General features: G+C 33.5%; 1 protein-coding gene across 1 annotated transcript; it reads left to right on the forward strand.

Moving 5' to 3' along the window:
* Positions 1-6017: 6017 nt before the first annotated feature.
* Positions 6018-15161, forward strand: LOC110695021 (WAT1-related protein At1g68170-like). Its single transcript, XM_021872214.1, has 8 exons — positions 6018-6211; positions 8444-8508; positions 8911-9022; positions 10277-10577; positions 10967-11003; positions 11058-11137; positions 13582-13733; positions 14737-15161. The coding sequence occupies exons 1-8, from the start codon at positions 6018-6020 to the stop codon at positions 15038-15040; spliced, it is 1245 nt and encodes a 414-aa protein (XP_021727906.1). The 3' UTR covers positions 15041-15161.
* The last annotated feature ends 963 nt before the right edge of the window (positions 15162-16124 follow it).

Raw genomic sequence — 16124 nt, forward strand, 5'->3', positions numbered from 1 at the left:
GGCCTTGCTGCATCATGCATTTGGGCAAGCTAAGGTCGTACCACAAGCCACAATCCCTACTAAGGCACCAGCAGCCATCGCAAGACCCAGTACGCTGCTGGCCTTGCTTGTGGGATGGCTAGTGCGCTAAGTGGCATTGCATGTTAGCAAGGTCAGCAATTGCTAGCGCTACTTGCTGGGCCTCACTAACGAAGCTAGCAGCAGCTAGCGCTCAGTAGTGCAGTGGGCTTGTGGTGCAACATGGCAGGCCCACCTTTGGGAGTAAGGCTGCCAGCTAGGCAGGTCTTGCTGCCCAAGGCATGGGTAGCTGCTTAACTAACCGAAAGGGGGCAAGCTGAGCATCCCTTGCCTTATTCCCAAAGGAATTGGGTGGTCCTACCACCTACCCACTATTGTGTGACGACAAGGTGCTTGACTATTTGTTTGTGCTATTTAATTTAATTTAGAATTAAATTAAAGTCCTAGGGTTTTGGGGATTTAGACGGTTATCCTCTTCTATAAATAACCCATGGCATTTAGAGATTTTTAAAGAGAATTGGATTCTTTGATCTCCATCTAAATGTGAGAACCGAGAGTCTAAATCTCAAATAGTGTCGTAACACGCTCTTAGCTAGTGTGTACGACCAAGATTGGGCGCGTGGGTAGACTACGTCAGGGGGCTCCCATTTGGGGCTCTAGACTAGGATTCCAGGTCAAGCATTCTTCAAAGGTATACGTCTAACTCGTATGTGTTTTATGTATTGATCGTAGGAGTTATTACATGGGTCCGCGGTAGGTTTTGATTTCCGCACGTCGATTAGACAAACGTAAAACCCTACACCGTGGAGGAGAAGATTATGCACTGTCTTTTGGAAAGTTGATGTATATATCTCTTTTCACTAGAAGTAGTGGGGTTTTCGGAGTGCGTATGTATTAAAAACCTTATGAGTTCTTCCACTGTTTTTTATACTTGCAACAGTACTTCCATAAAATGAAAATATCATAATAAAATATGTAAGCTTATTTATTAACGTTTAGGGTGGTTTCCTTACTACATCATATTTCAACTTTTTTTTTTTAATTTTTTATTGTATTTCAAAAGTATAAGTTCGGATATATTTAGATAAAATAAGTTATTTAAAAATAAGTTAAGATAGTAAAATCAGAAAAATAAGTTCAAATAAAATAACTTTAGAAAAATAACTTCCGATAAAATAAATTGAGAATCAATGAAAGTAAGTTCATACAACCTAAAATAAGTTTAGATAAGTTCTGATAAAATAAAATAAGTTCATATAAAGTAATATTAGTTTAGATAAAATAATTTCAAACAAAGTCAAATGAGCTAGAAAGAGCCTTATTCTATAAATTGGCTAAAACTTTGACATGCTACCCTCAGTTTTCTTTATTACAACACCTTGACCCTAGTATTATTTTAAGGTGAAGATATTATAGGCTCAATTTAATTTACATCAATGACATTGCTACAAAAAAATTCCAAGTGTAGGCTCTGTTTGTTATCAATTGCAACACTTCCTTTTTTTTATTTCTAATTTTTTTAAGGAACGTTCTTCCTGTCTTTTTCTTTAATTTTTTTTAAACAAAGGTAGATTAGTGCTTTTTTATGAAGAAAAATTGTCCATAAGTACATATGGGGAAATTTCACTTGGACAATGGTTTTCCCATATTTGTTCAACACCAAGTGGCAGTAATCAAGCGAGATGATGAGCAACAAAGTTCCCTTCTCTTTTAACATGAGACCACCTAACAAAATCAAAGAAAGAGCTTAAATAGAGAACATCAACCAAAATCGGTCTCAAACTGAAATCTGCTCAACTTATAGCGTCTTCTTAGCTTTGCAGCAAATTGCAGAGCCATCCCTTCAGGAACATCAGGGGGCCAAAAGCCTCTCACCCGCCTTGAACCAGCAAAAAGAACTTCCCCTTTAGCATTCCTAGCAATGGCACCTAGTCCCACCCAACCTTCCTCAACTAGCAAAGCATCGCAGTTTATTTTCACTGTCTCACCTTGTGGAGGCTGCCATCTCTTGGGGCTACGAGGAGCAGGCTATTGTTAGTTTTGGTTGTTTTTTTTTTATTTGCATCATTTCTACATTTGGTAGTATTAATTCTACATGGTGGCCTCCTACAATCAAAAATTCTATTTGGAAGACAAACTTATTTTGGTTTCTTTGTAGTGGCAATCTAGATTCATTAACTCACTAAAGTGGCCTAATTGTCATTAAATCAACTAACCAACATCTAACCTAATTTAATTAAAAGACTAACTTACCTCAAATTAATCCTCCCCTTTTGTCAAAAAAAAAAAAAATCCTCGCCTCAAATAAATTATAAAAAAAACCACCCCCACCCAGCTGCCACCTCCTCCCCCTCCCCCTGCCTGCAACCCCCCTCCCCTTTCCCACCGGCATCCCACCCCTGCTCTCCCCCCCCCCCCCCCCCGCCGGTGACTCCTCCTCATTACTATCAAATTGAATTGCTGAAGAATGCTCTGATGTACTGCTAGGAATTAGTATCAACAGAGAGTTCACAACAATATAGTAGTGAAATCAATAACCCCAAGATAGATTGTATTGATTAGTTATGGTGATGTAACGTGTGTTGACGTACTGCTCGACCCAGGCCTGCAGTGTATTTCACATCTGCTAATTGATTTCACCATGTGAGTTACTTCACCATAACTAACTGATTACAAATTTGATTGTACGTACTCAATTGAATGGCTCATTTAGTCATCAATTAGGGAATACGATCAACAACAATTACCATTATAGCAACGACATTAGCATCAACGCCACTCATGGGCGGAGCCAATTAAGGAACATGTGGGGACACTTGTCCCCCCATTTTCAAAAAAAAAAAAATTAAAGAAAAAAATTAAAAAAAAAACTGAAGTGAGACAGAAAGAAGAAGAAAAGAAATTGCAAAACTAAACCCTAACTTTCACAATTCTCAATTTCTCTCTCTTCGAAGTTCGAAAGTTGGAGACTTAGAGTTCTCAGGCAGTCAGGCTCGTCGGCGGCACTTTGTTGGTTCGTTCGCGTCTTCTCCCGTCCAGTGGCGGTGTCGGGTGTCTTGCTGTCTTCGGTCTTCCGCCCTTTATTGGCTCCACCCCTGCTCCCGTCGCCGGTTCTGTTCACCCAAATCACCAGTTCGCGACTTGGAGTTCGACATACGACAGTTCGTGTCGCCGGTGTGCGGTGTCGGTGTTGGTGGCGGGTGTCTTGCTGTCTTCGGTCTTCCGGTCTTCGCTAGACCCAATTCACCCAAATCAATGGAGGTATGTAAATCTGAATTTCAACTTATTACTTGTTTAATTGATGAAATTGTTGTATATATCAACTTATTACTTGTTAGTCTTTTTTAATTTCGATTGAGAATTATTGTGGATTTGACGATTTTGTCATTTGTGGGTATTGAAGTCGAATTTCAACTTATTACTTGTTTAATTGATGAAATTGTTGTATATATCAACTTGTTTAATTTCGATTGAGAATGATTGTGGATTTGTCATTTGTTGATTTGTGGGTATTGAAGTTTTGAACTTTGAAGTATTGAACTTATTGAAAATTGAATTGTTTAATCTCTGAATTATTAGTATTTAATTTTTTCCCCCTGTTTTTGAGAATTTAAATTATTGAAATGTATAGTTGAATTAGAAATTTAGAAATTAGAATCTTAGGTTTTGTTATTATGTAATGATGTGGATTGTGGAAATTGGTATATAATTTTCAATTTAATTAGGAAATGTCAAAAGATTCACCAAATTCAAACAAATCCAAGGCAACTAAACAACCCGATCTTCGACAATTCTTGTTTAAAAGAACGAAACTCAATAAAATGGGTCCAACGAAAATGAGTCCAATACTTAGAGGAAGATTCGGTGTACGATTTTGTCCCCCCAAGTTGAAAATCCTGGCTCCGCCACTGCCGCCACTTCCGCCACCTCTGGAGGTGGTTCAGAGCACGTTAGTATCGAAGTTCGTGCGTTGTCGCATAAGCAGTCACATCATCATCGTCGACGATTAAGTTATTTGAAATGAAGGATCTCGATTAAGATTAAGTTCATACTCTTTTTCGGTGGTAGAGTGGATTTAGGGTTTAGGGGAGCGGCTGGAGGTCGCCGACAAGGGAGAGGAGGGTCGGGGTAAGGGGAAAACGAAGGGGGATGAGTCTCCGACGCAAGGAAGTTGTTCGCCGGCGGGGTGGGGGGCTTAGTGGGCGGACATAGGGGAAGGGTGGCGACGGCAGTTTTGGTGGCTGGGAAGGGGATAAGGGTAGTGGGGGTTGTGGTTTGGTTGAAGAGGAGGGGCTAGTTTAGTAAATTTACATTAAAAAAAAACTAAGGTTAACCATTTTAATAAAAAAAGGCACTATGCTCAATTTTTCAAGATTAGAGTGCCACTTGATAGAAGTAAAAAAAATGTTTTGTCTCTTAAATAGAATTTTTGATTCCATAAGGCCACTATATAGAATTTCCCTATATTATATCATATAAGAAGTACATTTACTATTTTTCTCTCTTCTTTATTCCTCACTCAGAGTATTATATTATTTTTCTCTTTTGTGGTCCCTATCTAAATTATTAAAAAATACCATTCTCTCACATTAAAATTATTTCTTTCTCTTACCAACTTAACTTAAACTACTTTTTAAAATTATTTTTCCCTCTCATTAACAATTAGTTGCGCGTTTTGTATGCAGCTGGCCACACTATCTGGCCCCTTGTAAAATAACGAAGTAACTCTTATAACATTGACCGAGTGTAACCCTTATAATACCGACGGAGTGGCCCCTATAATACTGACAAAGTAGCACTCGTAGGACTGACCAAGTAACCCAGGCCCATAGCACTAACGAAGTAATCCTCATCATGGCAAACCACGCCTTGTGACCAGCCACATATAAGAATTAGTGAACAATTAAAGATACCCTAACTAACTAACTATTCTTTACTCAGTATATTATAAAATTCAAACTTTCGTCTCCACTATGTAATTAACCTGAAACTTAATATACGTCCAATATTTCGATTAATTCAAAACAAAGGAAGTTGGACCAAAATGTAACTTCTTATTCACCCAAAATAGAAAAAAGGAGACTACTCGTTGCTTGGACGACAAACGGTTGAGTTGGTGCTTTGACAATTGCTAGCCTTAATCGACATCGAAGTATACAAAGTAATTCACTTAGCATTTGGACATCACCCATAGGAGTAGGGATGTCAATGGGGCGGGACGGGGTGGATGTTGGCCCTCTCATCCCCATCATCACCTAAAATTTTCATACCCATCTCCATCCCCATCTCCGCGGCGGGTCTAAAATTCATCCTCATCCCCGCTCCTGCTGGTACAACTCCAAAACCATCCCCGCCCCACCCCTCACTTGGATATCCACCCCTACCTAATCCCCCCCTAAGACCCACCTAATCCCCGCCTTCCAAATAAACAATCCTTCACAGTTAATAAAGATTGCAAAAAGAAAAAAATTATTGTTAATATTACACATTTTTTTTATTTATAATATAAGTGTATTACAAAGTATTATATTTACTATTTTATTTTACATAATTTTTTTTATAAAATACTGTAAAAGTATATAATTTTGTTTTTAAAAATATATGGATGTGGGAATGGGGCGGGTACGAAGTGGGGTAGGGCGGGTACAACCTAAAATCCACCCCCGCTCCATCACCCATGGCGGGTATGGTTTTTATTCCCATCCCCGCCTCATCACCCGCCAAACCAAGATCCATTCCCGCCCCATTGGGGCGGGGATGGGGCGGGTCTCCTATTTGACCCGCCCCACTGACATCCATACATAAGAGTTACAAAAAGGGTTATCACAAGAAGCAAAACTTAACACTCTTCTCACTTTTCCATGCTCATAAATACATGATGATATCATGCTTCAATTCTGTTTCACTGCAAACACAAAACAAGCAAAAAAACCAGGAGAAAAACTCCTCTTTAACTTTGGATGAATTGAATTGAACCACCACTCCTTTATTAAACAAAGATGGTTCAATTTTGGCAATTCATCAATGACATAAAATCAATTATTATAATGGTGATTGTTCAAATTGCATTTGCTGGTGTCAACATTACATATAAGCTTGCGGCTGTTGATGGCATGAACCTAAGGGTTTTAGTGGCATATCGCATTCTTTTTGCAGCTGTCTTCATGGTTCCTATCGCTTACTTTCTTGAAAGGTTCTTCTCTTATTTTTCTGTATCTTCGTTTTTTTAAGTGCGTTAATAAAATACAATTTTTATTTTTATTTTTTATTTTTTATTTTTTTTGTTTTTTTACAAAAGATAAATAAAATACAATAATGTTATAATGGTAATAAATTTGTACATAACTTTACATGAAACTTTAAAATTCATTTCACGAGAACGTAGTTGGTCCGCCTAAAAGCCCTAAATTGTTTTTTTGGTTTTGTTTTGTTTTGTTGTTTTTTTTTTTAACTGATGAATTTCGCCGTAATAAGACCAACACGACTATACGAATATACAATTAGTTTGTTATTAGAAATATATCCTTTTTCGTTGAAGGAGAGTGAGGATTCTCACCTCAAAGTGTATCCTCAAATCTCACAAATTGCCAAATGTACCTCAAAATAATTTCCTCGACTAGTTTTCTATTATCGCCTATCAAACATGTCGCTATTAATACATGATTATTGCATGACGGAGAGTATAATTATGAAAAATGCATGCATGCATGCAATATGGAAATAAATTAGCCAATATTAGCCAAAATCTTAAGAATGCTACTTCCAAATGAAACATTAAATGCAATTCAACTCTATTAAATCAACAACAATTACGTGAGTCAATCCATTAATGACTTGATGTTAAAGAGCAAATTCATTACAGCTGTTGGGAAGATTCAGCAAGTATTCTTATACGGTTATACCACGAGTCCCAACACACAACGGCAAAATTGAAGTAGCAAAGCCCTAATTGCATTGTTAAAAAAAAAAAAAAAAACTAAAAAACCCTTATATTCTAAGGGTAATGCTATATGTAGCCCTTAGGGGTAAGTACTTTCTCTGTCTTCTCACTTTTCATTTTAAACCGTCCTAATTTAATATTGGAAAAAGATATATGCAGCCCTAAGGGCTGCATATAAGAAGCTAAAAATGAAAAGAATAGACAATAAATAGACATTATCATACCGATTTACTCGTGAATTATCGATAAATTCCCAACTTAATACTTAAAAAAAAGTATATTAAATGCTTATATGTAGCTCTTAGGGCTGCATATAGCATTACCTTATATATATATATATATATATATATATATATATATATATATATATATATATATGTATGTATATATGTATATGTATATATATATATGTATGTATGTATGTATGTATATATGTATATGTATATATATATACGTACATACATATATATGTATATATATATGTATATATATATGTATGTATGTACGTATATATATATATATGTATGTATATATATGTATGTATGCATATACATGTATATATATGTATATATATTGGATATCACAACAAGAAAATATTTACGTTTAATATGCTACAAATATTTTTATACTATGAGTTATTTCATTTTAGACATTCAAAATAAAAATTAATTAACCATTTTTCATAAATTTATAGTTTCGTTTTTCATACACAAATTCTTATATGTGGATGACTACATGATGTGGAAAATTATTATAGGGATTTATTTTGTTATTGTGATAGGGGTTACTCATTCAGTTTTACAGGGGGTTACTTCATCAGTTCTATACAGGTTACTCGGTCAGTCGTATATAGGTTACTTTGTTAATTTACAAGAGCCATATGATGTGACCAACCACACACAAGACATGCTGTTTTTCATAATATAATAAAAACTATAAATATAGAGAAAAAAAAAAGAAAAAAAAAACTAAAATCTATCCGGTCCGATCTGGTCCAGTTCGAGTTTTGGACTGACTTTACTGGTCTTGTTCTGAAATTTAAAATTTTTGGTGTTGATAAATTAATTACAAATGATAAAATAGTACAAATTAATTATACGTAAAATAGTACAAATTAGCATGAAATAAAAATATGGTATTGAGTTGTTCAAAAAAAAAATATGGTATTGACAAATGTAAAATAGTACTGTACAATTAGCATGAAATAGTAATATTGTATTGATTATTAAAATTAATTACATATGATATGGTAATGATAAAAAGGTTTACAATAATCTGCAAGTAGTATAAGTTCAACCTTGTTCAAAAATTGGCTTAGTATTTTAATCAATAAAGAACAAATAGTTTAGTAAAATTAATTTAAGTTTTATGTTGGACACTTGGACGGGTAATTTAATGTACATTAAGTCTAATGTGTAATATATATATATATATATATATATATTATGGCTTAATTTACTCTGCATTATTCGTTGTTTTATTTAGGGAAACCAGACCAAAGTTAACATGGACGATTCTAGGCCAAGCTGTTCTCTATGGACTATTTGGTTGTTTCGTAGCATCCAATATTTTAGATCATGAATTAATCACAATTTTCGTTTGTTTCTACTATTTCTACATAAAGCCCTCTAATTTGTAGATTTGGTCAGTGAATATCTAACTCGTTGTTTTGTTGAAGTGTTTAGTCTGTTTTTTTTTTTTTTACAGGGTGTTTAGTCTTTAGAGTTAACCAATAAAGCAAGTATGAAACTTCTCTTTCATTTTTATCTAGAACTCTTATATGTGCCACCCAACCTCTTCTAAGAATGATGATTTTTTAACCATTTACGCCAACTATCAACTATGATATAAACATGAAAATAAATGTATATAATTACAAATAAATTACGACATTAATGCAGTATGCAGGGGAGAACTGGTTCATAATCTGTTTTTATATGAATGCAGCGGAGCACTGGTTCATAATCTGTTTTTGGAGAGCCTTGTATTAACCTCTGCCACCATTAATGCTGCTATGTTAAATCTTATTCCTGCTGTTACCTTCATTCTTGCTGTTTTTTTCAGGTATTTTAGTATTCAATCTCAGTTTATTTCTTTAGTTATAATTTGCTGGTATGAGTAGTTGATCTGTTTTTTCTTTTGTAAAAAGAAACATATTCTTCAATATTTGTAACTAACTATTACTAGCAACATAAAAGCTAAGATGTATTAACTATCCTGTAAAATCTTAAATTTTTAACTATCTAGTAAAATCTTAATTTTTAACTAATGTAGAATCTTTAGTACTTAGGCCCCGTTCACTTCACCTTATTTTTGCTAAATTAAAATTATTTTTATTGAACTGAAATTATTTTTGCTAAAGTTAAATTAAATTTACTTAACTTAAATTAATTTTACTCTACTGAAATTATTTTTACTGATTTTCTAATTATAATTCTTTTGTAAAATTACTGAACTGAAATGAATTTAATTTTACTGAATATTTTTTTTAAGGTGAAGTGAACAAGACCTTAGTTAAAACCTAGTTAAAAACTTAAAACATTACATTTTTCAACTTTATTGATGTTAAACTTTTTTTTTTTTTAATGCAATATTAAGGGGTAAGTTTTTACCAAAAAAAGAAAAATATTAAGGGGTAAGTACTTTCTATCTTCTCACTTTTCATTTTAAACCATCCTAATTTAATATTGGAAAAAGATATATGCAGCCTAAGGGCTGCATATATAAGAAGCTAAAAAATGGAAAGAATAGACAAAAAATAAAAATTTATTACACCAATTTACTCGTGAATTGTCGATAAATTCCCAACTTAATACTAAAAAAAGAAAGTATATTAAATGCTAAGGGCTGCATATAGCATTACCCTTTAATAATTTCTTTCTAAAAGTAATAGTGTTTTGTCTTTCTCATAAAATTAAATAGCTACCCTAAGCTACTAACCTCCAAAGCATCATATTTTTGTTTATTATTATTATTATTATTATTATTATTATTATTATTATTATTATTATATTTTTTTTTTTTATTGTGATCATGATGATTAAACCCTAATTTATCTACTAAAACAAGTTTTATCATAATAGATCATTGCGATGGAGCATGGAGGGAGCATAATTATACATCAAATGTGTTTCATATAATGTAACTAGTGCAGAAATTATATAACAAAATTACGCATTAATAAAGAGACAAATATTACTCTTTGTCTCAGCTAAGAGCATAAGATAAATTAATATTTTCAGTCTTTCAACATTTCCTCATATAATGATGCGTGAATAAATTGTAACTGATAGAGTAAAGACAATTTTTTATGCATAGGTTGGAGAAGGTATCACTAAAAACATTACCAGGAACCGCAAAGGTTATGGGAACTGTACTTGGAATTTTAGGTGCAATGGTGCTTACTCTTTATAAAGGTTTTGAAATAAAGATAGGGTCACCAAACACTCACCTAATGAAAGGGGCGGCTCATGGTCATGGACCGGGGGTGCATGACGCGCGAGACCATTTAATTGGGTCCGTATTTGCTGTATGTGGCTGCTGTTGCTATGCTTCTTGGTTGATTGTACAGGTGTTGATAACCTCACTTATTTCATGTATAATTTTTTTCTGTTTTCTAGTAACTTGATATATCATTGTTTCTATAAAACTATATACTATATAACAAGGAGCCTATTTTTATGGGAAAATGTTACTAATAATCCTTAGGGCTATATATAAGGAGCTAAAAATAAATGAAAAATAACATTAATTTAACTATTTTACGCGTGATTTTGTCATGCATTTTTAAATGAAGTACTAAATTAGAAAAGATATTAAATGCTTATTATTAGCCCTAATGACTACATATAGGCGATACAACATTATCTATTTTAGCTAATATTTAAAATTAATATTGTTTAGATCATTCTCAGTTGTCGCTATCTTTACATAAGAAAAGAAAATTAGATGGATTTATAAATTCAAATTTTATGTATGCAAATACCAGCTATCTTAATTTCTTAATAGTGTTTAGAACATTCATATGCCATAAATTGGGGTGATGGTAGGCAAAGATGAGTATCAACTATCCTTGTCCTTATTCATGCACGGTTTTGAGCTCTCGTGTTCGCGTTGTGCATGGATCGAGACTTGAAGTCCTGGAAGTTGGGTTGGAACATTCGACTTCTCACCATTGCTGTAAGTTTATTATATATATCTATATCAATATCTATAATATTATTAAAATTCAAGACATTAAATGTTATGATAACATATGTCACTAATATGTCAAAATGATATGGCGCCACATAAGGTCTTCATTCTTTAAAACAAGGAAAAAAAAAGAAAAAAAAAAAAACTAATGTTACACATGGAAGCCGCTTTTTGTAATAATGTTTAACTTACTTGAAAAACTCATTATACGGATAACCTTCCTATGATTAATAACATGTATACTACAACAAAACTCTTCATGTTTAACCTCCCGACTTTAACGTCTTCTATCATATGAAAACAACTTGGTCATTTTTATATTATTGCACATTTAATTGAAATTTCATTACAAGTTAAATTAAATCATCATAATGTTTTATAAAAAAAGTTTAAGTCCAGGTGCGTTAAAACATAAAACTGTAGTTATAGAGTACCAGAAATAATAGTACTAGTATAGATATCAAAATAACAAAGATATAATCATTCCATTGATGCAAAACTAAGAAAAAAATATTCTAATATTTACATTTACTTATTAATATTGTTAAATTAACCCCTTTTAATTTATTTTTGATCAAACTCACATGATAATGATACGGGGCCTCACCCTGGGCAATATATAGTAATTAATTATAACTGTAATAATTAGTCACCACATGTATGTGATTAACTGTTGAAGTATAAACTTCACAAACAACTTATTATGTAAGTGTCTCATATTAAGAAAAGAAGAGAGAGTCAAAATGTACATTTTATAACACTAAAGGGCTACTTCCATTACAACATTGGTTTGGGATGGAACCTCCTTGGATTTGTAAAGTGAACTTTCTTTCTTGGTTGTCATGCGGCCCAAACTCGTATTTTACATGATATCAGAACTAGGTCCACGGTTTGGGACCTTTAATGGCATGAGTGATGAGTACACTAGGCTAAGTTGATTACGTCCATATGAGAGGGAGTGAAAAAAAAAAGGGATTTGTTAAACGTCGCCCGCAAATCTCCACATAAAGCCCACAAATATTTTTACTTTGACTCTTTTGCCCTTTTTCTAATTTTTACCGAAACCGTAATTCACTCTCACGAAGAATGTGGAGCTGGAGTGGATCGCCGAGGGACACCGAAGAGCCGTCATCGTCGCCGGAAAGCGAGATAATCCGGGGGAAAAATTACGAAAAGTAGGGGTGGCGTCTGGTCAGGACGCCGCCACCATGGCTGTGGCGTCCTGGCCAGACGCCGCCACCATGGCTGTGGCGTCCTGGCCAGACGCCACCCCTACTTTTTGTAATTTTTTTATTTATTTTTTTTTCTTTTTTTTTTGTAATTTTATTTAAACTTTTTGTAATTTTTTTTAAATTTTATTTAAAGTTTTTGTTTTTTTTAATTAAACATTAACACAAATAATTCTGATTTAAAAAAAATATATACATTAGAAATAAAAACATTAACACATAAAACAAAAATATTAAACATTAACAAAAGAATTCTGATTTTCCAAAAAAAAAAAATATTAGACAAAAAAAAAAAAAAAAAAAAAAAACGGTGGTAGGGCGCCTGGCCAGGACGCCCAACCCCTGGTGGTGGCGTCTGCTCCGGCCGCCGGGACCAGGGGGCTGGCGTCTGACCTGGACGCCCAGCCACGACGGTGGCGCCTCTGGAAAACGCCACAACCGTGGCTAGGCGTCCAGGTCAGACGCCAGCCCCCTGGTTCCGGCGGCCGGAGCAGACGCCACCACCAGGGGCTGGGCGTCCTGGCCAGGCGCCCCACCTCTTCTGTTTTTTTTTTAATTTTTTTTTAAAAAAAAAACCGTGCCACCGTGAGCCGTCCTTCCCTCCGCCGCTGTGGCCGCCAACTCCTTGCCTTGCCGCCTCAACATTGCCGTATTTCGGGTGATTAGAGTGTGGGTATGGGTTAGAATTTTTTATTTTAGGTTTAGGGCAATAAGGTAAATTCAATATAGATTTGTGGGCTTTATGTGGAGATTTGCGGGCGATGTTTAGCAATCCACAAAAAAATGCGTTCTTACCCCATGAAACATCACATGAGAAGAAATTTAAGGAACCTTACATGTGAGGGGGAATGTTTAATTATAAATTTTCCAAACAACACTATATTATATTATAAAATTATGTTTTAACTCTTCATGGTTGAAGCGCAGTATTAAAGTGTGGGTGTAGTATGAGCCCCACTATATGCAGTACTTAATATTCTACATTGAAAGAAGGGGGTGAAGATATTAGAACCCGTGTCATTTGTGTCACGTCAGCGCTAATACCATGTTAGAGGACCAATTCAACTAAAAGTTTAAGCTGATGGTTAATGCCTAAGATTGATTTATATACTTTGTAAATTAATAAATATGAAATCTTTCATTTGGTGATCATTATATTAACAATGTGCGAATAATTGTCGCTTCTTCATTTTTACGCAGGGAATTGTCGCTTCAGGTGTGATGGTGACATTAGTAGCTTGGTGTATTCGTCTTAAAGGGCCATTGTTCGTGTCCATATTCAACCCTTTAAGGGTGATTATAGTTGCATTTGCTGGATATCTTTTTCTGGATGAGAAATTATATTTAGGAAGGTACATTTTTAAATTACTTGTCCTCTAAGATATATATTACAGACTTACGAAAAAAGCAAAATTTGGCGATACTAAGTTTTAATCTATATTTAAGTCAATCTAAAAAATCTAAATAACATTAGGGGTTTCCTCGTGAGGAGAGTTTCATAATATTTTTTTTTTCTTACCTATATATTATTAAAAAAGACTAAAATTACATAAATATTTTAGATGTTAGGAAAAATATATTACAAAACTTGTCCTACTTTTGCTTTATTACTCCCTCCATTTTTTTTAGTGTTATACTTTCCTTTGCAACCCTTTTTTTTAAGTGGTATAACTCCTTTTTTTGGCAAATTACCACATTTTGATATTATATTTCCTTTTATGTATCTCTATGCTCCCTGATACACTACTATTTATTTCATTACATCCCTTATTCTCATATCCCTTACCTTTTCAACAAATCACTAACTCCACAATTTTTTTTTTAAATATCCCAATCACCTCACTTACATCTTATTAATTATATTAAAGTCAACTAAGTTACTAAAACTATGTGTCAGTCAAAGTGTAAGACCATGTTCTCTTTACCTTATTTTTAATAAAATGAAATTATTTTTAGTGAACTAAATTTAATTTTATGTAACTAAATTTATTAATATTGATTCTCTATTATATTTTCTCTTTAAAGTTACTGATTACAAATTATTTTTATTGAACTGAAATTATTTTTACTAAATATTTTCTTAAGGTCAACAAAAAAAGAGCCTAACACTTACAAAAATGGAGGAATTACTGTTTATGATTAGAATTTCCCATATGGCTAGTTGGCTATTGGTATATGTTTATTGTGGGGAGATGGTAAATCTTGTTCAAATTCTAAGAATTAAGATGATGTGAAACAAACTATAGTTCATAATTTTGCATGTATAAAAATGTTCCAAAACAAGCAGATTTTTGATCTCTACTTATGTTATCGTTTCTATAAGATAATAACATACATGTGGTGCTCTTATACCAGTGTACTAGGAGCAATATTAATCGTGATCGGATTATACGGAGTAGTATGGGGTAAAGGGAAGGAGATAAAGAAAAAGGCGAAGTTAGTTCCTTCAATCAATTGCGAGGATTCAACTAAAGATATTGAAATAATCACATCTTCAGTCCTTGATGAAGGGAACAAGGCTAGTAAAGATAATGTTATGAACAATGCTTCAACAAGGCCAAAGTGTGCAGCAAAGGAAGATGATGATCACTCATTGCCAAACGACGATATTGTTGTTGATGCTCAAGGTAAATCTAAAAGAGTAGATGGAATATCGTGAAAATGGCAAAATTAGAGGTAGTTATTAACTGTTTGTAATCTTGTATTTATTGCAAGTTTAAATTTTTTTTAAAAAGGCAATTGTATTATCTGTCCTTTATGTTTCTCCAAGACTGAATGTTTGTTCGATCATAAATTATTTATATAAGAAAGAATACAAGTAATTATAGGAACGAAATGGGACAGTTTGGGGATGAAAATTTATATTTGCACTCTAGTAACAAAACATCATATTTTAAAACATCACTTAAAGATGAGGAGATGAAAATATTCAAAGAACCAGGAAAAAAAAAACAGATTTTCATCCAGTCGATAAAGCTGAAAGGAGATATTATATTTTAAAGGAGTCTTTTCTTCAACCTCTTTGATTTTTTAAATTGACTTTGACTTTTTTGAACCCACTTTATCCAAAGTCTAGATCCGCCACTGTCGGCCCAGACTCCCAAGTAAATATAGTTGGTGGGGCTAGAAGATTGTAGTATGACTTCATTGACATTAAATTTTGCTTACTTAGTATATATCTTATTGTCAAAACACTTCATTATGGTAACACTTAATACACTTTAGGTTCTATTAACTAACCATCTTTTTTGTATTAAGATGTACTTAATCACACAATTGTTACCTAAAAGATTTACTGAATTCTTCTAAGGGCACACGTTACTTGAGATTAATCTCATACTTGGGTACTCATTTTTAGATTCTAAGTCAAGAGTCTAAAGCTGTTTATAAAAATTTCCCATTTATAGATTTTATAGAAATTTAATGGAAGTCTCAATTCATGTTTGTGTCTGTCTTACAGATATGTTTTCTTTTAAACTAAAATATGTTATTTATAAGAAGCTTGAAAATGGTAGGTTCCTAAAGTTTTGAAGTGATGACAAACACCTTGATTTGTTGATGTGTTCTTTGTAATTGTTTATCTGTGCAACAACAAGTCGTTCCAAGAATTGAAGTATCTTAGCCCTCTTAACAGAGATCAAGAAAGAGGTATATTAATATGCTTTTATCCAAAGGAGGCTTCAAGACTTGAAGTGAATGAACCTAACAAATACTAGAGTCTTTCTCAGTTAGTCTTCATATAT

The sequence above is a fragment of the Chenopodium quinoa genome, unplaced genomic scaffold (genome assembly GCF_001683475.1).
Source record: "Chenopodium quinoa cultivar QQ74 unplaced genomic scaffold, ASM168347v1, whole genome shotgun sequence".
In the NCBI taxonomy this organism is placed as follows: Eukaryota; Viridiplantae; Streptophyta; class Magnoliopsida; order Caryophyllales; family Amaranthaceae; genus Chenopodium; species Chenopodium quinoa.